At 37.3% G+C, this 27,166-nt stretch overlaps 2 protein-coding genes across 7 annotated transcripts in view; both read left to right on the plus strand.

The window, feature by feature from the left end:
• The first annotated feature begins 250 nt into the window (after positions 1-250).
• Positions 251-23,234, plus strand: sap130a (Sin3A-associated protein a). 6 transcript variants are annotated; one of them, XM_058779562.1, is made up of 21 exons: positions 251-364; positions 1,141-1,249; positions 1,762-2,030; positions 2,387-2,551; positions 3,122-3,242; positions 4,579-4,703; positions 8,850-8,974; positions 9,077-9,221; positions 10,261-10,351; positions 10,439-10,540; positions 11,020-11,161; positions 11,469-11,587; positions 12,380-12,664; positions 12,839-13,016; positions 13,231-13,329; positions 14,757-15,112; positions 19,507-19,761; positions 20,540-20,665; positions 20,781-20,884; positions 21,120-21,233; positions 22,085-23,234. In XM_058779562.1, exons 2-21 carry the CDS (start codon positions 1,153-1,155, stop codon positions 22,241-22,243), a joined length of 3,177 nt encoding a protein of 1,058 aa, XP_058635545.1. In that variant the 5' UTR covers positions 251-364; positions 1,141-1,152; the 3' UTR covers positions 22,244-23,234. The 6 variants fall into 6 exon arrangements, with proteins under 6 accessions (XP_058635545.1, XP_058635541.1, XP_058635546.1 ...); XM_058779558.1 differs by having other exon boundaries at positions 1,759-2,030; positions 22,085-23,233; XM_058779559.1 differs by having other exon boundaries at positions 271-349; positions 1,759-2,030.
• Positions 23,235-23,626: 392 nt separating this feature from the next.
• The window catches only part of LOC131542666 (unconventional myosin-VIIa), a 28,079-nt gene continuing 24,539 nt past the window's right edge, over positions 23,627-27,166 (plus strand). The window contains exons 1-5 of the mRNA XM_058779557.1: positions 23,627-24,644; positions 24,848-24,889; positions 25,430-25,531; positions 25,618-25,764; positions 26,221-26,405. Coding sequence (XP_058635540.1) covers positions 24,042-24,644; positions 24,848-24,889; positions 25,430-25,531; positions 25,618-25,764; positions 26,221-26,405 — 1,079 coding nt within the window. The 5' untranslated portion in view covers positions 23,627-24,041. The remainder of the gene's footprint in view (positions 24,645-24,847; positions 24,890-25,429; positions 25,532-25,617; positions 25,765-26,220; positions 26,406-27,166) is intronic.

Below are 27,166 nucleotides of genomic sequence, written 5' to 3' on the forward strand. Positions count from 1 at the left end.
TCCCTAAACAATGTTTTATTTATTTATTTACTTACAAATTTCATTGTGTATGGGCTATACTTATTTTCATTATAGATGTATTTATTGTTTTGTCTACCTTTCTCTGTTTCTACACACAAAATGTAAATTTATATATATTTTCTTAAACATTAAGAAAAATTAAGACCAAAAACATAAGAGGTAAAAAAAAAAACAATAACTCGGGGCTCATATCAAAGTCCCTTTCTTTGCTCATATGGGTTTTTATTTTGAAATCGTTTGCGCCGGTCCGCCATTTCGTGTTTTTTTTGGTTGATGCAGTTTTCACACTATGGAGTGGGAATAGCTTCAGAGAGAGAGAGAGAGAAAGGTAGAGAGAGACACGGTAGTATTTACAATGTTTCTTATTTTTTTCCCTCATAGGTCTTATTTGTATTTGTACTACATTTCCATATTGTTGTCATGCAAGAACCCCCATACTTCCTGCATATAATCTGCACTTTATAAATAGATTCATATTTAGCTTTTGCCAACCAGTAATAACGCCTCTGTTTTGATCTGTAACATTCTGTTATCATAGCTTGTTGACTGTTTGTATGATTTAGTCGTGCAACCTGTTCCGTTTTAATTAAGTAAACATTAATGCACCAAAAGTGACAAGGATTGCCATCATCTAGTGCTTATCGCGCCTTAATAAGAATATTTGAAGTGTTGGTGGATATTACTTGGTAAAAGAGAGCGAATGGAGATTAATGTGTGGTATGTGCAATGCATCGATCGTAGTTTGCTGTTGGTTTTGTCCGATCTGGGCTTTGTTTTCAAATAATTGCTTTGGTCCGTGTCTAAACATGAACTATCATACATGTGCCATACTGAACTCTAGAGCTGGAGTCTCAAACACTAACGATACTCTCGAATGGGGCCACCATCGAGCATTTTACATCCAGCCCTAGTTAGACGCACCATAATCATGTTTTCTAAATCTCTGGGGTTGTTTGAAAAAGTAAACATAAGAGTAACGTTAAACTCTGCTGCACAGTGGCCAGAAGCAGGATTTCACACTCTCCGCTCCAGTTCTTTTTGAATTGTGCTAGTTGTTCTTGCACTTTAGTACATTAAGATATTAAAACTGTTCAACTGTAATTGTTTTTTTTCTGACAGATAATACACAAGATGAATTCTCAGCAGTTTCCCAGAGCTGCGCTGCCTCCTTCTGGAGCTGGACCGGGTCAGACATCTACTGACAGCAGCGTCCTAGCCACACAACCAGGTAGGAGTCCAGACCATTGAGCTACAGATAGGGTCGTCACTATCAAAATCAAAGTTCCTGTGGTTGATGCCATAGCAAAAACAACTAACAAACAACAACTAAAATGAACTAATGCTGTTGACCAAACCCGCTTGTTACAAGAAATCCATAGCATCATCAGTTACTATATATATATATATATATAATAAATCTCTGAACAAAATTGCTGTTGTGATAATAAATAAATAAAATAAAATAAATCCAGGTTTGCTGTTCTTGTTTGTAGGGCTGTGCAGTTTGGCCAGAATTGTGAGCTTGTATATCAATATGGCTTTAAAATAATAAATTGTTATTACTAAATAAAAATAAAAATTCTATACAAAACGAGAAGTAGTAATATTGTAGTATTTCACTGTAAAATGAAAATAATTTTTAAATGATTTAAGAAAAATAATAATTGTATTTTACATTACAACTGAAAAATTACAATAAATACTATTTACCATGAACTTATAAATAATGTTTTGCAGTAGGCAGTGAGGACAGCAGCCGTGAAGTGGATCACTCTCAGGATCCTCCGCCTGGCAGCAGCAGTGGCAGTGCAGGTGGAATTGCATCGTTTCGTGACGATAAGCAGGAGACGGTGGTGGTCAGGCCCTACCCACAGGTCCAAGCTCAAAGCCAGCCTCCTGCTCTGCCCCAGCATGTGCCTATCCAGCCCAGCCCTCCTGTAACTGTGGCCGCCCCATCAGTGCAACTACTGCAGGGCCAGCAGTCCAATGTCAGCGAGGGATCAGTGAAGGTAACTTCATTTCACTTTCTTTGCTACTTTGATTTTGTTGAAATATTATGTGCTTATTTCAAATTATCAGTGACATCAAAATTTGTTTTACATCAACTTCATTCTGACATTTTGTTCAGAGAGATGGGGACAAAGCTAATTCTACTTATTAAATCACAATCCACATACTGTACATATTTTCACATTTATGAATTATATTGTGATATTGTGATACGAATTATGATCTATCTTTCTATCTACACACACACACACACACACACACACACACTTTTTTGGGATACTTTAAATGCTAGTTGTGAATCACCTTAATATTTAGGCAACTTGAACCCACAAATGATTTTTTGTTAATTCTGCAGGCTGCCCTGAAGTCTTCTATGCCCAGTCGTCTTATAGCACCTGCTCCGGCCGTTAGCCAAGGTCATATACCTGTTCCAGCCAAAGTGTCTGGACATATCGCAGTTCCCCTTGAGAGCAGCATTGCTCCAGCCTCTATACCAGTGGCAACCATCAGCAGTCAGCAGGTATGTGCTACTGGTATCACAACCAGTAGACGGCTCCTGACCGTAAATTTAGGTGGGGCAGATTATTTTGTAAACTTTATATTCTAATCTCTGAACACAAAATTTTGGCAGAGATGTCCTTGCGTTATCCTGTGGCTGGCGCGCTAATGTTGATTGACAGGCTCGAAGTAATGTTACACGCATAAAATGCTGTATAATAATTGCCTTAATATAGTATTTGTAACCTCCAAATGTTGATTTAGAATGTTACAAGTTGTGGAGCAATTCAGGTGAGAAAAGAAGATCATATGTCTATTCTCAGAATAAACATATATATATATATATATATATATATACTGCTTACTTTAAAATAGTATAGAAAATCTGAAAAATATTTGTTGCAGAATGCTGAACACATTTACAATTTATTATTGATTCAGTTTATATAGAGGTATATGCTTTGGATGAATATTTTATATATAGAAGAGCCGCGCCTGATCACAACTATGAACTACTTGTGGAGAGGTTTCTTTAGATTACACCGTGTGCTGATTCCAACAAACATTTTGCGATTAATTAATGTTTCTCCAGGGACAGAGTAACCTGCATCAACTAATGGCCACTAACGTGCAGATCTTCAGGGGCAGTGCACCTGCGCTACAGATCGCATCTCCTGCTCCTCCCCACACTTTCACATCCCATCTGCCCAGAGGTCAGCAATTTCATTCATACAAAACTGACGTTATTGCATAAAGGGATAGTTCATCCAAAATGAAACTCTGTTCATCATTTACTCTCCCTCTTGTCGTTCCAAACCTGTATAACTGTATAACACAAAAGAAGATATTTTAAGAAACGTATTGGTGTTTATTTATTTATTTTTTTAATGTAAAATGGAAGTCAAAGGTCACCAAAACTGTTCGTTTACCAGCGGTCAAAATATATTTTGTATTCTGCAGGAGAAAGTAAGCCTTACACAAAGGTGAGTAAATGATGACAGAATTTTATGAAAGAATGTCTTTTGTTATTTGTTTTTTAAAATGTCACTTGCTCATTTTTATAATTTTTCAAGATCTAGAATCCAGCAGGATGAACGTGATTTCACCAAGTGCAACATGTTCCTGGATCAACATCCTTGTTGATCCTGGAACAACAGTCAACAGACCAGTCAACCAATGAGAATTGAGGGATACGTTTATAGGAAATGTCAATTTTAGCCTTACAACCAGAGTTAGAAGCACCTTACTACACCCTTGTTATTCAACTATCATTTCCCTCTGATTTTAAATAAATATAAATTATGATAAATTATGGGTAGGATTAGGTTTAGGGGTAGGGATAGGGCAATGTAGGGCAGGTCTATGTTTTTGGGCAATAATGTTGATCCAGGATCAACAAAAAATATTTCTTTTTTTTATACAACATTTTTATGCTCAAATCATAAAATAAAATCTATTATTAGTTTAAGCAATACAGTTACTAAATATTAAAAACATATTCAATTCACTCACCAAGAGAGAAAGAGAGTGAAGACACATGGAACATTTTACAATGTAAAGATCATAATTGTAAAATGAAAATTAGATATGCTAGGATTAAATTATGTTCCTCCTTGTTGAGCTGACTTTGCATGTGCTTGTCATATTTTATGCAAAAGTTTAATGTACAATGATCAGAATGCATGGCAAACAAGTATATGACCTGTTTTTCAACTGTATTTAGCACTGAATTTGGCTTTTGGAATAACATTGTGCATTTACACACTGGATTTGTTACTTTTACAGTAGTTAGCTAGTCTATTACAAAATTTCCTTTTAAACATCAATGAAATTAGGTGTTAATTTACATCCCTGTGCTGAATTGTGTAATAATGTCACAAGTAGCTTCACGCTAAAATAGATTCTGAATGCTATTTTTGCACTCGTTTGATGCTATAAATGACACAAGTCACCTTAATGTGATGAAGGTGAATTTTCTGGTGTGTTTGTGTTTGTTTGACATGAACTGTATCCTACTGTAATAGTGTAATATTTGTGCTTGTGTTGCAGGCGCAGCTGCTGCAGCTGTCATGTCTAGCACTAAAGGCCCTACTGTTCTCAGACCAGCCGGAGGAGGAAACACAGGCCCTAGCCAACCTGCAGCTGTGCAGCACATTATACATCAGCCTATTCAGGTGCAGAGGCTTCGAAACTTACTGATCACATACAACTAGACACAACAGTCTGCTCGGATCTAAACAGCACTTAAAGTAAATGTCATGTAGGGATGTAACGGTATGAAAATTTCTTATCACGGTTATAGTGACCAAAATTATCACGGTTATCAGTATTATCACGGTATTGTTAAAATGTGCTGGAGATGTTCAAAAAGTACCGACACACAAATCACTTCACCAAGTCTTATATTTAAAAATCAACAAACAACAAATAAAATGACTTTTTGTTTGCATAATCACTAAAACAATAACGTTACCAATGATATTCGGATTTTAAATGACAATTTGACTGACAACAGTTTAATAGCATGTTCAAATATCTAATGTAAATGTTCAAAGAAAGCTTTGAAAAAATTTCATAAGATAAACCTCACATTTCAGCCTTTAAATAAAGAAAAGGGTTTAGTCAAAATGATAATTGATTAATAAATGATTATATGTATTTTATCTGCTCCATAAATAATTCTAGATAACTTATGTGAATTGTTTAAATGTGTAGATTATCCACATAAGCTTGTTTTTCATCAACCGGTCAAAATTTACAGCAGGGCATGCAAATTCGGTCCGTTTTTGTCCAGACAGAAACTGCAAACAGGCTGAATGTAAATATAAGTCTCTGTAAATCCACTCTCTGACACTAGGAGGCACTCATGGAAAAGCTGAATTACAGCTGTTTACGTTAAACTCTGTGGACAAAGCAGCACTGCGATTAAACAATTCTTTAGGAATTACATGGAGCGAAGATGAAAACAAAATGCCATCGAATCGTTTCTGAAGACAGTCAGAACCTTCAGAGGTACATTCATATAAATAATTCATTCATATATTCATTTGTATAATTCCCTCAGCACTTTTTTAAAACCTCCCAGCTTTTCCGCCATGTTTTCTCTCAAAACGAAACTACTCTGTTTCTGAAAACTGTGCTTTATGCTGGCAGTGGCGCCTCCCCTAAAATGACACTGGCCACCCCATTGGCCCCCCCCAAACAGAAAGAGTGGATTTTTTTTAGAATATTTTTTTAATATAAATTAACACGGACATTGATGAAACACGACATTAAAAATAAATATAATAAACTTGTATTATGTGTACCGTAGAATTCGCTCTCAACCCCTCCCCCTCTTTACCTGCGTTGTGGCGAGAGACTTCGCGCACTCACACAGCCGCATTATCGAAGCATACTGCAGCACATGGTCTGTTCAAGTTCGAGAGAAGCAATCAACGCGAGAGAGGAAACTTACAAGTAAAACTATTCTGTCAAACTCACATAATACAATACTGTTTGGCTATAGATTAGGTGTCACTAAGGCATTAATTAGGAACTGATCTATTGCTGTTTCTCACATGTGGAACACTTTAAGTTTTTATTAGATTAATATTACTCAGGGCTCTACAGTGCGACCATTTCAGTTGCATTTGAGACTGAAAACTAGGCTACTGCATGCGACTATGAAAAAAATATTTAGGAGAAACGTGCGACTGACCCAATCAGCATATTTGAGTTTGCGCTGAAGGAGCTTCAAAGGTTTCTAACAAAGGTTTCTGACTACAACAGTATTGCCTTATTTTGCTCTATTTCGGCAACGAAAATATTTTCCGACAAAGTAACAGCTGAGCCGCTGTGCATCTCCATTTAAACACAGCGGTGTTTTGCTTATGCATGAGCTGTGTTTTTAAACGAATCTAGTGTCAATATAGACAGAACTTCAAGTACTTCGTTCCTGAATGAATCAGCCGTTCAAAGGAATCAAATAAATGAATGATTCAGTGCTAAAATCAGTGACATGCCGCCACCTGCTGGCAGTTTTAGTTTAATTTTTAAAGTGCATTTCCTCTTATTTAAATAATTTAATATTTCTATATTCAAAAATGTATATTTAAAACATTAACCTCAACATGAATTTATGAATTTAATTGCACTCTCAGCCTCATTAAACATTTGAAAATACACCTACAAGCCACTTCTTCGGTGCCACCTCTGTAGTACAAATTTATTCCTTAAATACTGATTTCATTTGATTGATAACTTATTCTTATTATACTTTTTATTCTGTTGTTTTAATTAGAAATTTTAAAAAGCTTATACATTTTTGAACTGATAAATAAAAGATGACATACTTTTAATAAAGTTAGAAAAATGCCATTATAAAGGTAAAAAAAAAATTCCCTGTAAATCACTTTAAGGAGTCAAATATCACCTCGTAATGGGAAGGTTAATTTTTTATCAGAATTTTAAATTATTGATTAGAAGGTGATCCTAAATTTTTGACCGTGCTCCTAAAAAGAAAAGCAAGCGTAGAGCCCTGTTACTCCATCAGTTGATCTGTAAATTATTGCAGATTTGGGCAACATTTAATGCATCTTTGGCTCTTAAAGTCACATATGCAGAACAGTTTTTGTTACCCAGACAGACGAGTAGTATTTTATTAATTTATGTCTGACAACAGAAACAGAACATTTTTAAATTAAGCACTGACAGTATATTTCCACACAAATGTAGGGTTTATGATAAATAATCGAAATGAAGAGGAAAGCAGTCAACATCCACCTTCTTCAGCAAAAGGTCTGTAAATTCTGAGAACATTTAGGGCTTAATTTACTGCAACAGTCAGTGTACCAATTGTTTTGATGAAGTGATGGGTTAAACATCTATGCTTCTTGTTTACTTTTACTCTCATTTGAAATGAATTGCACTCCAAATAAATATGAGGGTACTTGCAGTTGAATTACAGAGCGACTTTTTTCTATTTTGCTCTATACAGCATTTTTATATTTTGCTCTGTATAGTAATAGCCTACTGAACTTTATATGCTCCCAGAATGAATGGTAACACCAAAAATTATTGTTTGCCATTAGATTTAGGCATGCAACACTTTTTTGTACTGTGCCACCCTAACATTTTATACTGGCCCCTTTCAGCCACCCTATTAAAAAAATTCTGGAGGCGCCACTGTATGCTGGACAGTATTTATTTATCGTGAGTTGTTCAAATCACGGTAATCTAATATGGTTTTAATGATAATTAAAATATGAAACTGTAATACTAACCGTGGGGAATTTTATCATGATTTATTCAAACCGGTAATCGTTACCTCCCTAATGTCATGTTTAGAGCCTTGACCTTTTTGACTCCAAGGCCCCCTCATTGTCCACAAAGATAATCATAGGCCACTATGACTTTTCCAGTTGTTCATGATTTACTGGATAAGGATAAAAAAAGTATATTTTTACTCACAATTTCTGCCCCATAAAATGTTCAAGAGCTTGCTATAACTTAAAAAATATATAAAAATAAAATATAAAAATGCTCATGTAATTTTGTGATTTTATTAATTTGCATACTGTTACGCACGTTAAAAGGGGGTCATATGTGATTTCAAGTTTTCATTAATCTTTGGAGTATTACAAACTGTTAACTGTTATATAAGATCCGTAAAGTTGCTAAGATAAAGGTCCCAAACCCAAAGAGGGGGTTTGGGACCTCATTTAAATAAATCTACATCACTGTGTTGGAATATTTGCATAACACCGCCCAAATGTTTACAGAAAGAAAGAAGGCGTAACTTTTATTCTCGCTGTAGTATCGTTACCGCTGCCATGTCGTGGAGATGTTGCTTGTTTCCAAATATGGTAAGGGGCGTAACATTTCCATCACACACTAGAGGTATTCGGCCAATCACAATGCACTGGATAGCTGGCCAATCAGAGCACACCTCACTTTTCAGAACGATGAGCTTTGTAAAAGAGAGGAACAGCAATAATGTACGGTACGTGGAAAATAATGTGTTTTTTTAACCTTAAACCATATAAACACATTGAATTACACCAAATACCCCAAATAATGTTATTTTTAGCATCATCATATGACCCCTTTAATCATAAGAATTTGCAACAACAATGTTCAGTACAAAAGAAAACCATACGTATATATTTGCAAGCCATAAAAAAACATGCACAAGCAGGTTCTGTTTAGTAGATTTGCTGTTGCTGCCTGTTTGCACAGTTGTGAAAGGGATATTCAAAAACTCTGCTTCATAGATCTGCAGCATCTTTCTTTAGTTTTTGAAAGTTCTTTATATTTACCCATAGTGTCTATATTCACAGTCTCGACCTTTAGGAACCACCTCGACTGCTGTTCTGCCCACTATGGTGGCTCCCATCCCAGCTGCTAGAACCCAGTCCCCAGTCATCAACACCCCTGTCACACATGCTGCAGAGATGGTTCATGGGTAAATTATTGTATCTCTTTGCTCTTTTGACTGATAACATCATTATACTGTCAAAATATTGTTTGGTGTTATTCCAATAAAATTTTGAATTTGCATTTTTAGGCGACCAGTAACCATTCACCCTCCACCAACCACCATCAACATCCAGCGTCCCCCCACTCCCCGGGACACTGCCACGCGCATCACCCTTCCCTCCCACCCAGCTATTGGAGCCCAGAAGGCCCAGCCGCCACACACCGTCACACAGGTCAGTCTTACTATGAGCCTATAGATCTAAAGTTATTTGTTTAAAACAAGGGTTTTCAAACTTTTTAAAGCGAAGGATTCCAAATTTTATGATCCTCTTCAAGGCAACCTCTTCCTAAAAAAAAAAGGCAGCTACTTTTTGGACCATGTATATAGAAGCTTTTATGCTGTATTAGAAAAAATATAAGGCATGATATTATGACAGCATGTTCTTTATAAAATTGTAAAAAAAAAATTTTTTTAATATTATTTTTGGTTACACTTTAGGTGTCTTTGTTGTAGTGTAATTATACATTTAAGTACTGAATAATATTAATTAACTACATATACTTACTATATGGTTAGGCTTAGGGTTGCATGTAATTATGCAACATTATTTGTTGTTATAATAGTAAGTACTTGCAGGGTTGCCAGGTTTTCACAGCAAAACCTGCCCAATTGCGTTCGGGGGCTAAAATGCACGTTATTGGGGTTGGCTTCAACCCACGGACATGAGTATATGTAACGTGTGTAACAAATACACCTTAAAATAAAGTGTTACCAAATTTTTTTTGTTTGAAAATTAAATATCATTATTGTTAGAGTAATATTTGTTATATAAATCTTTAAATTAATAAAAACAGATAGGATAAAATTTCTTCCTGGAAAACAAAATGTGATTACACAGTCACAATTTCTGAGTAAGAATGAAATTGTAATAATATAAAATTTGGTACATGTTTTTAAAAATGATTTAACATTTTAATTAGCATCTAGCATCCCTAAACTCTTTTCATCCCTAAACAACACATTTTGTACATTTCTTTTCTTTAAAATGTTGCGTGAACCCTCTTGTTGGCCACTTGGAGGTCCGTTGACCCTATTTTGACCCTATTTTCTCCTGTCTTAAAATATTTATACAATCATTTAGCTCTGCATGTCCAGATTGTATTTTAGCAGGATATTCAATGCTTTTGCATTAGAAGGTTATAGGGTGTTCTTGCTTTAACATAACACCACTAACTCGTTTATGAACTTTGAGGGCTTTGTTTTGTCTGCAGAAACCGATCTTCAACACTGTGACCCCTGTTGCCGCCGCCACTGTAGCTCCTATCTTAGCTACCAATACTGCTTCGTCAGCCACCACTACAGGTTACTTTTTTCCCCAAAGGTTATTCACAGACAAAATGTTTCCGTGCGGTTCATAACTTTGTGTAAACTCTGTGTACCCCAAAATAGGCTCTTCACCACATACTCAAATGACCAGTAGCACAATTGTCACCATGACAATGGCTTCTCACTCCTCCCATACAGCTGTGACCACCTCTGCCATCCCTGTCGGTAAGCACAACCCATTCACGTGTTTATAGCATTCAAGATTGTTGCTACTCTGTTTAAAGATTCTGAATCAAATCAGAAAAAGGCTTGAGGTTCAGGGCTGAGAAAGAATGTTTAATGTAACCCTGTATCTACACCAGATGCGAGCAGCGTGACAAAAATCTGTAGAACCCATTATAATCAGCAATGCAAATCAATCCAAATTTAGTCGACCAAGCCTCTTCTCATTGACTAACATTTGGTCGACTATTAGGGGCATCCCCTAATTGCATTGAGGCAGCAAACAGGAAAATTCAGCAGGCAGCAAAAATTCATAGTTGATAAGTTGATAGTTTGTTTGATAAATGGACTGATAGTTTGCTTGATGGAGGGGTAGGTAGTTTGTTTAGATAGATAGATAGATAGATAGATAGATAGATATTCATTCTAGGATTAGAATCTTAGGTAGGTTAGAACTGACTTAATGTTTCTGGCCTCTCCAGCTAAAGTGGTTCCTCAACCGATTGCCCACACTTCCCCACGCATCCAGCCAGAGTACCCTGGGGAAAGAACCAACCTGATTCCCATCCCAGGTCATCGCTCTTCTCCAAACCCTGTCACCATGGAGACTCGCAGCGATAACAGGTGAAACTTCTCTAAAAACTCTTCTTGTGATGGTTAAGCTCTGGCAGTTAATCGTGAATGAATCGGGAGTGGTGTCCAATCCTGCCCCTGGAGGACCACTGTTCTGAGTTTAGCTCCAACCCCGATTAAATGCACTTGCACCAAGGTAATCAAGGTCTGCAGGAAAAATCTGCAGGATGTAACACCTTCAGGAGTAAGATTGGACACCCCTGAATTAATTCAACTAAACCAAAGCAATCAGTTATCAATTATCAGTTAATTGTGTCATGAAGCTTGTGTCATGTTAACCGTTTGTGTTCTTCTGCAGGCCGTCAGTGCCAGTGCAGTTTCAGTACTTCTTACCCACATACCCCTCATCCCCGTATCCTCTGACCCACACCTACACCCCCATTACCAGCTCGGTCTCCACCATCCGCCCTTACCCAGGTAAACACAACATACCAGGACCTCTGTGCTAATATCTAAGGGCCTGTTTACACCTGGTCACTTCATGCATTTTCTCTGATCGGATAGCTATCCGATTGTGAAAAGATTAGGTGTAAATGCCCTTTGAAACACTTTCGAGGCGGATTTCCATCCGATGGCTCAAACCACTTCAGAAGGTGGTCTGGGCCGCATTCCAGACGAAATTGGACAAGTGTAAATGCATCTGGTTGTTGAAACCACATATGTAGATTTGTTAAAATAATGAATGTGTGAGTGTGTTTAAGCCTATATGATATGTTGTAGTGAGATATGACAGCGCTAATGCAACACGCATTGCTGTGGATGAGAAGCTTAGTATCTGTTCAAAAAGCCGATGCGCAAATTGCTGCAAATGAAACTGAAAGACGCAGACACTTATGTAGGGGAATTACGGGGAACCACAGTCCACAGTTTCACTCAACACACAATCACCTTCATTAAAAGTAGTGAGACAAACTTATCTTTACAGTGCCGACACCACACTCTCTCCTATTGCGGTTTTTGAGCTTGAAATTAGCTGATAATGAATAAAATGCTTTCGTTGATGTGAACTCTGTTTAATTTGCATATAGCGTGGGAATTGAAGATCGGATTTATATCCGTTTTGCAAAGACAAATTTATGTAGCCAAGTGTAAATGTTTTAACAAATCGTATAGATATTCGATCTGCAAAAACGCATGAAGTGACCAGGTGTAAACAGGCCATAAATGTTTCTTAGACCTCCAAACAAGACTCTGTGCTTTATTCCTCAGTCACGGCTCCAGCTCAGAGCTCAGCTCTTCCTGCTCAGGCAGGTGTTGGTGTGGCCACCACTGTGCACTTGAACCCCATGCAGCTGATGGCAGTGGATCGCATCGGCCTACAGTCTGCCCAGATCAGCACTCAGAACATCCAGCCAGCCTCTATGACTGCTCAGGGCATTCAACCTGCACCAATAGGAGTTCAGGGACTGCATGCCACTGCACCAATCAGCACCCAGAGCATACAGCAGGCTCCAGTCTCCACACAACAGCCACAGTCAGAAGCAAAACCACCAGGTAAGTTTAGCGAAGCCCTGTTCCTTTCAAATATATTCAGAAACTTTGATTGGAAAATTATTCTTTTTTAAATTGAAATTAAATACATTTTAGGTAATGTCAAAATGGATTATATAAGAGGAAATTTTGACTTGCTCACTTATTGTGCTTTATGAAATCTGTTTTGTTATACAGGTGTTGTTTTGGCTGAAAGTCCTGCTTTTGTCACAAATCCAATTGGGAGCACTTTTAGTGGCACGCAACCTGTCACTACGATGGTCCAGACACACCCCCAGGGGGCGGCTACAGGTGCACCCACACTTGTCTCCTCCCCTCGACCTAGCATCCTTCGCAAAAAACCTGTGAATGAGGGGTGAGTCAACTTTACTGAGTCAATTACTGTTTCATAGCATATGTATGGTAACTACTGAGGGGCCAATCTATCCATCAAATATAAACGGATTCTTTCATTCACCCCCTCATTACTGGCATCCTGAGAAGTAATCCAGTATCATGTGTTTACGTCTTTAAAGAACAGAGATGATGTTGATAAAATAGTGTAAGACTGTTTTGGGGTGTATTTCTAGGGCAGTGCGTAAAAGTCTGATCCCAGCGCAGCCAAGTGAGCATAACACTGGCCGAGTGGATAGTGGGATAAGGCTCTCGGGATCCCCTCGCCCAGCGGGGTAAGCCCTGCCTGAAGATCCTTCATTATCCTAATAAAAATAGGACAAAAGATGTTCCTAACACAGGGTTCCCACAGTCCTGGATGAGTGTGATTTCTAGCCCTGAGAATGAAAATTCACCCTATTTATTTTCCACATGCATGTTATGATCTTATTGTTAATGATTAATCTATGTATATTTTTATTCATAACATTTTTTGACTTTTTGATCATTTTTAATCAAAATGTCATAACCTTCCAGTAAAATTAATCACTCTCTAGTGGAATATACAGGATGTTCCCAATTATTTAGTCTGCTTAAACCTTGTCCTTGCAAATAAGCATTAATTTGCCTACATTTTCGTGCAACAACCCACACCAATGAAAAATCCAAAAAGTACCCACCTACGTTTTTTCCCCCTCTTTTTCATTAAAGCTGCCAGCCCGTAACTGTTTTTGGTTAAAAATAATCTGAAATAAATTTTTGAGTAAGTGCATAACCAGCCAGTGTTCAAAACTATTGCCTTACCTTAACCCGATTCACAACAGTAAGCTTATAAAAATGTTTTTTATTTTGAGTGGTACTGGTAGGTTTTTGTGGGAAATTCGAGCATGTCGCTGCGTGACTGAAACTAGAATATATTCCAATTAGAGATTAGACTGTACAGAAATTGAAGCCTACATGTAACGCTAATACACACTATATACACACAGTCACGCAGTGCTGATTGTTTATAACAATAACAATTTGTATAACAATAATAATAATTTGAACGTTTTTTATGTGATATGAGCTAAGCGATCGTTAGATTTAATCTATCTTTGGTAGCACGATTAATGCTTTTTTCCTCAGTTGGTCAGAACAAAAGTGGCAGACTTGTTACTTACTTTGTTCAGATGACAATATCCGGTGAAAATTCTTATTTAGGTCATATATTCCAAGACGTAGGCTAGGTTCTGTGATTTCAAAGTACAGTATCCACACCGGTGCAGTGACTGACAGCCACACATACACCTCCTCAAAACATTAGATTCATCCGTGCCGATGCACAACACACGTAAAGAAAATAATTCTGCAAATAACTGCACTTGCAGTTTTCAAACAGAGATGGCAACAAAGAGGCAAAACCTAGGGACTGCAGCTTTAATAATTTACACTCAGATGTACTGAAGAAATGATATTTCGCTATTTCTGTTTTATCACGTCCACTCCAAGCAAGGATATGAAACAGCTGTGGAAATTTCTTCTTAGTTCAGTTCTGCAGTATTTCCTCTGCTGGAAATGACAAGAAATTGGGTGTGATTGCTATAAAATGATTTTTAAAATTCCTGTTGGAAAAATAAAATGTGGGAATCCTGTTAACAGTGCATGTGATCTGATTGTCTAAAACTGGTTTTATGCATGCAGATCTGAATGTGTAATGTGGTTCCACTCTTTCTGTAATTAGAGTGAAGCCCAAATCGGATGTTCATGTTGCAATGGCGCCCCCAGTCATGGCAACCGTGGAGGCTCTTCCGAGTCACGGAGGTGAGCAGAAGACGCTGTCCACTCCTACCCAGCATCACTCACAAGTCATTCCCACCCTTCTGGCTCCACCAGCTCCAACACCTCCCTCTCAGCCCACTGCCGTTCTTTCAGCCCTGCCTGCAGCCATGGCTGTCACTCCCCCTGTGCCTGCCTCCATGGCCAATGCAGTGGCTTCTCCCACCCAGCCAGCGGCCACCAGCACTGCTTCCCTGAGCTCCACCCTTCCAGAGGTTAAAGTGAAACAGGAAACTGAGCCAATGGAGACTTCACAAGCAGGTAGGAGTGCTTGTCAAAAAAGGAGTCCAAATATTCCTATACAGTCATAAAAGCTATAAACAATTGATATTGGTTAAAGGGGTGGTTGACTCGTTTTATTCTAGGCTTGATTGTTTTTATGGGGTGCAGTCTAACATATGTTAATGCTTAGTTTTATAAAAAACACACTATTTTTCACATAATTGACCTTTATTCCACACTGCTCTGTCCCTTCTTCTTTGAACACTCCGATTATTTCCTGTTTTTATGAAGCCCCTCCCTCAGAAATACGCGATGGGCTCAGATTGGTTAGCTGGCCCAGTGTGTTGTGATTGGCTAAACCGCCTCTAGTACGCGTCTAAACGTCACTCCCAAACGGAGGTCAGAGCCAGCTCCAAATGAGTGGGACTTGTTAATATCCCCTACACCAAACCCAACCCTAAACCTACCCTCTCTTTTGGAGGTCTCAACCTACTTAAGGCGCAAGTCCCTCCCACTTGAAGGTCTCCGGGCTGCAGCGATACATAATGGCTGCATGCGCTCCGGTGTTGTAAATAGTGGTGCAACGGATCACAAAACTCACGGATCGGATCATTTTTCGGATCAGCAAAAAAAAATTTGCTTTTCATTAATTACTAAAAGCTACTAAAATTAGCCTACTTCTATACCCCAGCAGAAACTACTAGCTTAACTACTAAAGTCAGTAATAAAACAAGAACAATTACACAAATTACAGGCATATAGATAAACAGCCTACAACATAAAATTATAAATAAAGACAGTAACAGTAGTATTCAGGTGCAGAAATGTAAAAATTAAGTGTAGAACAACACAATAATGCTTACTGCATAAGTTAAATATAGATTAATCTTTGTTAAAGCTGTGGTGTTGTTTGATTAGCAGACAGAAGCAGGTATTATAGGCTGCTGTCTCTTTAAGACTAAATGCATGGACCTAATACTGACACACATCCGGTTTCTTTCTTGGCTGTATACATTAACTTAAGACATAACCGACTGTGTTTACCAGAATACTGGCCAAAACGGGTATTTTAACATAACTTTGTGTTTATGTATCCATTCGTTGAGGCGTTGTCTGAAAAGCGGTATCTGAATCGCCCTCTCTCTCTCTCTAGCCGGGTTTCCATACAAAGTTGCGAATTTAACTTATGCGCAAATTTGGAATATCGCATAAAACATTTGCGAACGAGCACCGTTTCCATCCAACAAGTCAAAGAGAACAAAATCGTCACTTCCTGGTAAACTGGCACTAAATAACCTATAGGAAACTAGGATAAGCTACTGAATATAATAATTTTCATATACGAAAAATTAATTGTGCCTCAGAGTGAGCAGACGAAACACAATAAATGCTGTCATTGCTTTCGGAGGTGAATGCTGCTGTTTGGGAACACAGTCGTGTAAGACAAAATTTGATTACAGACTGCTCAGGCATTTCAGAAAGACCATAACAACATTTCAGATGCTGTGGAACGAGATCAGTCCGCTGCTAGTCAGTTATCCCATCTCATAGCGCAAAGTCACATGACTTTCATGAGGAATTTATTCACAAAATGCATTTCCATCTCCCATTATTCGCATTAACCCTTTTTCGCACAAGTCAAAAACCACTTCAAGTGAGCGTAAAAACTTTTTTTTGCTAATTAAGGGATTTTTTTCGAAATTTGGCGTTTCCATCTCTCGTTTCTCATGCGATATTTCAAAATGCTCATTAAAACAGGGTGATGGAAACCCAGCTTCTCTCTCTGCGTGTGCGTGCTTCAGTGTGTGCGGCAGCGGCTGAGCACAGAAAACGGTGCGCGAGTACCAATTCAACTTCTCTTTCATCTGAATGGTTTAAAATTGCTTGAATGTGTAAATTGGCAAGACAAAACACGTGCAAATTATAAACTTTCACTCTATGATGGTTAAACTTAACAGTTAATCCGCGAATCACATGCGTGCCGAACCGTGGGGACTGGTCCGTATGGATCACGGATCATCTACGATCTGTTGCACCCCTAATTGTAAACAATGGCGTCATCAATATTGCTTATCAATTTGAGCCCGAATGAGACGCAGAGAATATTAGTGAAGAGGATCGCGCAGAACCTGTGCAAGCACGGCTATTATTGGTATGTTTTTTTGTAGAGGTCGACCGATTCATGGATTTTGCCGATTAATCGGCACCGATAGTTGATTGCCACCAACTATCGGTTATCGGCAAAAATCCATGCCGATAGTTTTCCGGTTTGCAACCGTTGCTAGAGTGGCTGAGAAGGGTCCAGTACAAGAAATTATACAGGACTGGAATTATACAGTACAAGAGCGGCCTCTAGAGGCGGAAATCACTGACAGCACGTGTTGTTTATTTTGACACGTGACACTGCGCGCTGCACAGTGCGGGAAACTCCAGACTCGCATTTAAATACAGCCGACAGAAAAGCCTTCCACGGAACAGAGCGCCATTCACATAGTTTTCTATTAAATTGCATTATATTTGTCCCAAATCGTTGTGAATGTACATAATGACTTCACCCTAGGCTATAAATTATGTATTGTGCATTTTTCAGCAAAACGTTTCTCTTTCTGTGGCTCTAATAATGTCTGTATGCTTCATGTAGAGAGCTGTAATACAGATCGCGTGTTCTCTTTCCGCTTGCTCTGTTTTTTGTTTTTTTTAAACACCGAACTTCAAACTCATTTATGCCACATTGTTCGTTCTTGAAGCAAACTTATGTCCATTTGGTTATTAAATAAATTGTTTTAGACCGCCACTTGATTTGAATGCAAAGCGTCTGGTGTGTGTGTGTGATACCTCTGAGTTCTCCTAGACGCAGCGCTGCGCTTTAGTGTGTGACTAATTTTTATTTATTTTTTTTCTTGATTAGATAATTATCAAGTGTTAAAAAATAAAGTGTGTGAGTACACATACAATATCCATATGTATGTAATTTTAATGCTATGGCCTTGTGTAGGTATTTAAAGATGGCCATCTTTAAGCATGACTGTTGAAATTAAATGGTAATACTTAACAATAAGAGTCCATTCCTAGCATTAATGAAAACTGTAGAAGTATGGTTCCTTGTTAGAGTATGTTCATTTCAACATTCACTATTAGCTACTAATAGGCTACATTTTTAAATTTTAAAGTTTCTTCTTTTAACATTAGCAAACTATAAAATAACTTTAATGATCAATATAGTAAATAATATTAATATTTGTATTCATTTACAAAGTATGGTTCAGTACTGTTGCTGCTTTTTTTTAAATAGTAAAGCACTAGCTCTCTTTCAGTATCCATTTTGAAAACTATCGGTTGATTAATCGGTATCGGCCAGTGTGGTCCAACCTAGCTATCGGTATCGGTAAAATCCACTATCGGTCGACCTCTATTTTTTTGTTTGTTGTTTTCTCATACTTTTAGATACACTGTTATTTGTAAATGCTACTGCTTATGTTAGCTTTTAAAATATGGTTTTATCCTGATTAAAGCTTTAATACAGCGTGACAACCGCATGTTTAACGTAAAAATATCTGTCTGTCTACGCAGAAAATGTATAATTGGAAAAGTTTATTGGAGCTGATGATCAGGGGCCTCATTTATAAAGCGTAAGTATGCTCAGATTTGATCGTAGAGTGTGCGTACGCTTAAATCCACGTCAACGTTCATATTTGTAAAAACTGGCTTTGACATGGAAAAGTGCTTAGCGTCACGTCAGGGTCTGAGCAAACATACGCACTTTTTCGGAGTACTGCAGGTTTTTGAAAGTGTAAGCTGTTCTTGCAGCTCGCTGTTCTAAATTAAATAAATTGGATGATGACTTGTGATCTTCTACATGTTAATGACATTAATTACGAGTCGTTTGCAAGGCAGAGAGCTGAAACCATTCATTTGCGCGCAAGTTCAAGATCATTTGCAATTCATAGATTTCACATCTGAAAGAGTGAAAGAGTATGTGTGTTTTCTGTACGTACGTTCATTTTATGAATCACACACGCATATTTGAGAAATGATCGTAAGATAAATTTTAGGATGGTTTCTGCGCAACATTTTATAAATGAGGCCCCAGGTGAGAGAGAGAGATGCAGAGCAAGAGGACTCGAGAAACGGGATTAGAACATTGATTTTGAATCTTGTGAATCCGTTAGAATCGTTAGAAGACAGAATCGTGATTCATATATGAATAGATTTTTTCATGCACCCCTAGTTTTGATGGCATGGCAACAACTCTCTTCTCTAAAGCAGCATGGCCTCGCCCCCTTCGTTGCATGTTCCCGGGGGCGGTGTTTATCACGGTTTGTGATAGAGATGCACCGATTGACCTGCCAGTGATCGGATTTGGCTGATTTTTCGCATGACCGGCCTGGATCGGTCAGTCTCACAATATATTTATGAGTTCTCTTTTTTTGCAGTGCCCATGGCTCCTTCTTCAACAGGTCCAGCTCCATCCCTCTCCTCCCAGGCCTCCACCCTGGCCATATCTTCCCTACCCGGAGACCTCCTGCCCGGGGCCTCTCCAAGAAAAAAACCCCGCAAACAGCAGCATGTGATCTCCACTGAGGAGACGGAGATGGTGGAGACCAACAGCACAGACGAAGAGAGAGCTAGCAGCCGAGCTCCAGGAAACAGACCTGAAAGACATGAGACTCCACCTAGGGAATATGTTGGTGAGATGATCCATGCACATATATATACCTTTTGGAAATCATTAAACAAATATTTGATAGATGCAGTCTGCACCATGCAACAAAAGTCACAAAACTGATTGTCATTAATGTCAGGAACATTCAAATTGCTGATTATGTAAAATTCCATTAAATGGGTAATTCTTTCTGATAAATGAAATAAATTGTTAATTGTTTAAAAATAAATAAATAATTAATTACACCAGTGTAAGTAATCGTGATTAATTGCACCTAACAGTAAAATAATTTTGAAAATAGCAGTATAAAGACAATATTATAAATATTTGTTTAGTTACCTTTTTTAAGTGCTATGACTGAATTCCAGTTTCACTGATACTGATGCCTCCATTACTGTAAATTGTACATTTTTTTGAACAGAACATTAAAAACATAATAGCAACTTTTAATTAAGTAAACGTGAAAATTCACATAAATTCATTAGAATAAATTATAATATATTCATACACATATATTTTTTAACAAAGCTTTCAACATGAACGTGATTTAATTTTGATCTACCTGCTTTAGCATTAGAAATGGCTTATAAATATGAACAATTTGGACCAATGTCAAAAATCATAAATAGGACCCATTGTTTCCTTCGAAAAGTTTACTTGCACTAAATATTATTTTGTATATTGAATGTTATTTTTATTCTTTTTTCAATTTCCATTTGATATTGTTTAGCAGTGTAAATTTGTAATACCCTCCAAAATGGGTGTACACTTGTTCAGTTGTAACCTTGGTTGTATTAATGCAGATGAGGACGGTGTTCGTTATGTACCAGTCCGCCCCAGACCTCCCCTCACTCTGTTGCGCCAATACCGAAACCCGTGGAAGGCTGCCTATCACCACTTCCAGAGGTACAGTGACATCAAAGTCAAAGGTAAGTACCTTTTGAACATTGTCTGCTTGCTCAGTTTTTCCTTGCTCTTTTTGATTATTGTATTGACTATTGTTATATTATATGAATCAAAACCATCTTGCTACTGTCTCCTCAGAGGAGAAGAAAGGAAGCCTTCAGGACATGGCCAATCAGAGAGGAGTAGCATGTCGAGCTCAGGGTTGGAAAGTGCACCTGTGTGCTGCACAGCTGCTACAGCTGGTGGGTTCTGCAGCTGATGGTGTCATTTCCACCAGAAGTCTCTATAGTGGCTTAATTAGAGTTTCACTGTGTTTTTATTTATATATATATATATATATATATATATATATATATATATATATATAAATAAATAAAAAACACAGTATATATATATTATGCTAACTGTCTGTTGTTGATGCAGTTAATGCTGCATATAGATAACATTTTAATGAATTTCTTTCTTGTTTGATCACAGACTAACTTGGAACATGACGTCTACAGCCGGCTGACCACCCTGCAGGAAGGCCTCATCCCAAAGAAGAGAGCTGGAGCTGACGATGACCTGCACCGCATTAATGAGCTCATACAGGTTAGTATCTCAACATTACCTACCTATGGTGGCCCAGTAGTGCACAACACAACAAAATTAGCACAACACAACGGAAACAAGCCACAACACAACTGATTTAGCACAACACAACGCTGCTATACAACAAAATTAGCACAACACAACGGAAACAAGCCACAACACAATGAATTTAGCACAACACAACGCTGCAACACAACAAAATTAGCACAACACAACGGAAACAAGCCACAACACAACTGATTTAGCACAACACAACGCTGCTGTACAACAAAATTAGCACAACACAACGGAAACAAGCTACAACACAATGAATTTAGCACAACACAACGCTGCAACACAACAAAATTAGCACAACACAACGGAAACAAGCCACAACACAACTGATTTAGCACAACACAACGCTGCTATACAACAAAATTAGCACAACACAACGGAAACAAGCCACAACACAATGAATTTAGCGCAACACAACAAAATTAGCACAACACAACGGAAACAAGCCACAACACAACTGATTTGGCACAACACAACGCTGCTATACAACAAAATTAGCACAACACAACGGAAACAAGCCACAACACAACTGATTTAGCACAACACAACGCTGCTATACAACAAAATTAGCACAACACAACGGAAACAAGCCACAACACAATGAATTTAGCGCAACACAACAAAATTAGCACAACACAACGGAAACAAGCCACAACACAACTGATTTAGCACAACACAATTCTGCTATACAACAAAATTAGCACAACACAACGGAAACAAGCCACAACAACTAGCCCAAAACCCGTAACAACTTTGCTGTAAATGCATTCATGACCTTTTGACCTGACTCTGTCTAGGGCAACATGCAGCGCTGCAAGCTTGTGATGGATCAGGTGGCTGAAGCTCGCGACACCATGATGAAAGTACTGGACCATAAGGACAGAGTCCTGAAGCTGCTCAACAAGAACGGAACTCCCAAGAAGAGCTCCAAATTAAAGCGCAAGGAGCGGGCATAGATGCCACTCCATGGTATCAGTCTTTGTCCTTCAGCATAGTCGAACACAGGAATGCTCTTCAAAAGCTGGACCTGTCATGGTTTATCAGGTTGCTATGCACAATCATCTACTTACATTTACAGTCTCAAAGAGAGAGAAAGACGCTCGTAAACCATCAAACTGTTTTTACAGGAACTGCTGCTTACTGTGGACTGTCAGACTGTCCATTGGGTATGAGGCAGCCTGGTTAACCAATGCTCTTTGTTTTTCCCGTTAAGTATTTCATTTTAGAAGAAACATTTTGTCTTTTTTTTTAAAATTTTTTAGTAGAGGCAATTCTTTTTCTGTAATGGACTTTAAAGATCAGAAAGGTCATGTTTTCTAGATGTATCTTTTGTATTTCGTTTGAATCACACCAAGTACACACTGCGCACATTCTCACCGGAGTGTGCTAGCTTTCCATGTTTTGGTGCCTTGTAACATGGGTGAAACTGTGGGATTTTTTTTTTTGTGTGTTAAATACAAAAGTTGAAGTTAATCGCTCCCAGATTAGCCAGAAATTAAGTCCACAATTAAAATATAATAGTCTTGTACTAACCAGATATGATGCCCTCTAACCCTTCTAAGTTTTCTTTTTTCATCACTGTAAACATTCAAGCGCTATAGTGACTGATGATAGTACAAAGCAGTGAAATGTGTACTTGAAAGAATCAGTATAATTATGTGAATTTATATTATATGAATGTGTGGATTGTTTTATGTTTCAGTGTAAGAAAATTGTTCTTAATGGAAGTGACGTGGTTTTCACTGAGTCTTTTTTTTTTTTTGTGCTGTTTTACAGATATAATGTTGTTCGGGGTTTGAATAATAATTTTGGATGTTTTGTACATTATTTTCAGTCTTTTATTTTCCTGTGTGTACTCTATTATGTGCTACTGCAGTAAAACTGGATACATTTACAAAGAATCTTTAGTAAGTACGTTTGGTACTAAATGCACTTCACCAGACTTCATAAATAAAATAACTTAAGAAGTTAGATTTTAGATTTTGAATATAGTCACAGCTGTAGATGCTTTTATCCAAAGTGACTTGCGTTGCTTTCAAAGTATATTTTATCAGTTCTTGCTTTCCCTGAGAATCAAACCCATCACCTTAGTGTCGTTAGTGCCATGATGTACAATTTGAGCTACAGGAAGTTGTTGGGGATCTTTTATTTATTTTTTATTTTTTCAACGGAAGCAATGAAACTTCAGATATACAGCAGGAAATCTGGCCTGCTCTTTCACTAGTACTCTTTTCATTATTGTTAGAATATTTTCCACATTGATCAAATATGTTTCTAATACTGTGAAGATCATCATTCAAAAATTACTAAGTAGTCTTTATGAATTACACTTAATCAAGGATGTTACTAGACAGATTTGATGTTTCAAACTATCTTAAAAATAGCTTAGTGTTATTTGAATTTTGTTATTAGTATTTCCTACAATGTGTAACAAATTTAATGAACTTCATGGTGTAAAAAAAAATATATATATATATATATATATATATTACAGTAAGCATTCATGCGTTGATTGTGAGAGTCCAATTTTATCTCATCTTATTTCTTTCTGTAGATTAATGTCAAATATGTTTTCAGCTGATAAGGATATATACATTTCTATAAGGTTTATTCTTTATACTGTACGTGGTTCATTCTATTGACTCTGTTGAAAGAACCTACTGCCTGTGACCTGAAAACACCACACCACATGAACTCTAATCACTGAGTTCTCGCAAAGTTTAGTATTGCCTGATGGAAATATGACTTTCCAGAATGGCTCCACCCTGGGTAACTATGACATTATGCTATTTACAACTTGATTGCCCTCTTATGATCAGAGCTCAGCCCTCCATATGTTGTCACACGGGTGCAAAGGTTCAGCACTTTACTGTTAAAAAGAAAAAAGCATTACATAAAACTGAAAATGTTCAGATTAGTAATATTGTATTTATTTCTTTATCTGTCTTAATTTTGTTCTGTAATTTGATATTTACATCACTAGTGTGTCTGTGCAGGTCTACACTGACTTTCTGTTGCAATTTTACTAACATTTACTGTAAAAGACACTTTCTCTTGAAGCTTTATTTTCTTAATATTCTCTCGTGTGCTTTGTGGTATTTATACCATCTTCCAATAACAGCTTTATTCTTTTTTGTTCTGATTTGGAGGACAGAGCTTCCTTGTGTTTATCATTATGGATGTGTTAGTCAGGGTGCAAAGTCAAAGTATCATAAACACCTGTTGTTCCCGTGCAGACACCTTAGGTCATTTCTTTTGGCTGAACACTCACACTGTGGGGATCTGTTCTGGCTTCAAAGAAGAGCGACAAAAAATACTCATAGATCAGGAGACTTCATCAAATATCCACCGGTAAAGGTAGCTCACATGGGATTTCTTATGGTTTCAGTGGTTTGGTTTAGTTATTTTGTTATACATAAATAGATGAAACTATTGTGTTGTGCTTCAGGTAATGTGTACGTGTATGTTAGACGCCATTTTGCCTTTGTTCATAATCTCCACTAATGAATTTTTCTTGGTGATATTTGACTCTAAAATGTATCCTTTGTTCTATTATTTAGGGTGGGGGACAAAAGGACTCAGTCATGGTGGTTTTAAGGAAGGTAAATTATTTGAAGTATCTCGATACGGAAATTACCATGATACTTTTTATTCTAGGTTAATTTTTATATTAAATGATAGTTAATGTAACAATAATACAAATGAATAATCAAAATTGTATTCAGTAAACATACAGGCCTGTAATTTAGATTAGAGATGATTAGATGTGATTTATTTGTATTTAATATATAAACTTGGACTGTATGAACTATAATGCCATAGATTTATCTAATCATGATTTGTCCTTTAGTTTAGGATTGAGCAGGTACAGGTACACACAATGCTGATTGTACCAATACCACGATTGTTTGATATATATGTGTAATTAAAATGGTACAGCATAATTACTGTAATCATACCATGGTACTCCAAGTTAGGATAATATTGTATTACCATGGTCCATGTTCAGAAAAGTCGGCATAGTATGAACATTTTGTCTTAAAGAAGATTTAAAGTATACTATCATCAGTTCCTTTGTCTTTATAGCATACACAGTTATTAATGTTAACGATTTAATTTAAAATATGGATCAACCACTTTAGGGAGACTATGTGTGGGTGGACTGCAGTGATGGGGTCCAAATCGGAGCTGAAGTCAGACTTTCAGACGCTGGGCAACTTCAGCTCATCGATGATGAGGGAAAGGTAATAAATATATGCAACCAGTTTTGGTTAACTGCTGCTCTTCACTGTAGAAGTGTAGCTGATGTCATCTATGGCATGATTTCCAGGAGCACAAGATTAAAAAGGACAACTCCCTGAAGCCCATGCATCCCACCTCAGTGAACGGTGTGGATGATATGATAAGGCTGGGTGACCTAAATGAGGCTGGACTGTTACGGAACCTTCTAGTGCGCTACAAAGAAGGAGCAATCTATGTGAGTTTTTAACCGCCACTATGGATTAATCATGTATACATTTAAACATATGATTTGAAATACTAGTTTTCAAGATCTGTGAACCTAAAATGACCAAAATAGGGATTAAATTGTCCACGCAATTCACCAACTTCAGTTCATTCACCAACTGTTCTTTGCGCTTCCTGTTTAACAACAAGATTGTTTCTATACAAACAGCCAGTTCCAAGTCTGATGAGTGGATCATATTGTTATACAACATTGACGTACCCGTAATATAGTAAATCTAACATTCCGCCCTGAAGTCCAGCGATATTAAAGGACTGTTTATGCACTGGGCAATAACATACTGTAGATCTCATTATAAATGTATTATACTTCTAACTGCAAAAGCTTAATAGATTTTCAACGCAGGGACTTTTTTGTAATCTTTTTTAAAGACCTTGAAACAACTTTTTTGTTTGTTTGTTTTGACAGACATACACAGGGTCGATTCTGGTGGCAGTGAACCCTTACCAGCTGCTGCCAATCTACACTCCAGAGCAGGTGGAGATGTACACAGACCGGCGGTTGGGTGATCTCCCCCCGCATGTCTTTGCCATCGCAGACAGCTGTTTCTTCAACATGCGACGGAACCGCAAAGACCAGTGCTGCATCATTAGGTCTTTCAGTCATTCATACTTGGGAGAAACTGACATTTTGTAGTTAGGGTTAAGTTAAGATTTTCTAAGTTTTAAACTTTTGGTTGTGAAAAAAAATGGACATGTCGTTGCAAACCCATTTAACTTTTCTTTTTTTTTTTTTTTTTATCCTTGTCTTAATCTAACTATTTATTTATGTTAATGGTTTAATTCACATCTTAAAATGTTGATCAACCATTTTTAGGCTCCTTCATACTTGGCCGAAACTGACATTTTGTAGTTTGATTTGAAAACTTTTTGTTTTTTGTACAAAAATCTGACACCATTTACTCATGTCATTGCAAACCCATTGACTTTCTTTATACACATCTTGATTTGACATAATTTATTAATGTTAATGGTTTAATTCACAACAGTAAAATGTTGTTTATCTGATGAAGGATATTGTGTATAAAGTATCACAAATGATAGAAAAGTAGTATAAAATTATCATACATTGGTCCATATGACTTGTATACTATAGTCATGGCCAAAAATAGGTCAGAAAATGCAACACTTCTCTCAGAAAATTGTTCCAATTGCAAATGTTTTGGTATTCACGTGTTTATTGTTTTTGTTTGCACTGCAACAACACAAAAAAAAATGGACTGGACAAAATTATTGGCACCTTGTCAAAATTGAAAGAAATAATTGCTTTTCAAGCATGTGATGCTCCTGTAATTTGTATTTAGACACACCTGTGGCAAGTAACAGGTGTGGGCAATATGGTAATCACACTTGCA

Source organism: Onychostoma macrolepis, chromosome 06 (genome assembly GCF_012432095.1).
Source record: "Onychostoma macrolepis isolate SWU-2019 chromosome 06, ASM1243209v1, whole genome shotgun sequence".
NCBI classification, from domain to species: Eukaryota; Metazoa; Chordata; class Actinopteri; order Cypriniformes; family Cyprinidae; genus Onychostoma; species Onychostoma macrolepis.

Excerpts from the sequence above, each read along its gene's own strand:
- sap130a (XM_058779558.1), top strand. The coding sequence starts at position 1,153 with ATGAATTCTCAGCAGTTTCCCAGAGCTGCGCTGCCTCCTTCTGGAGCT. Across the intron at positions 4,704-8,849 it reads TTATACATCAGCCTATTCAG|TCTCGACCTTTAGGAACCAC; the intron begins GTGCAGAGGCTT and ends CTATATTCACAG. Across the intron at positions 11,162-11,468 it reads GAGACTCGCAGCGATAACAG|GCCGTCAGTGCCAGTGCAGT; the intron begins GTGAAACTTCTC and ends GTTCTTCTGCAG.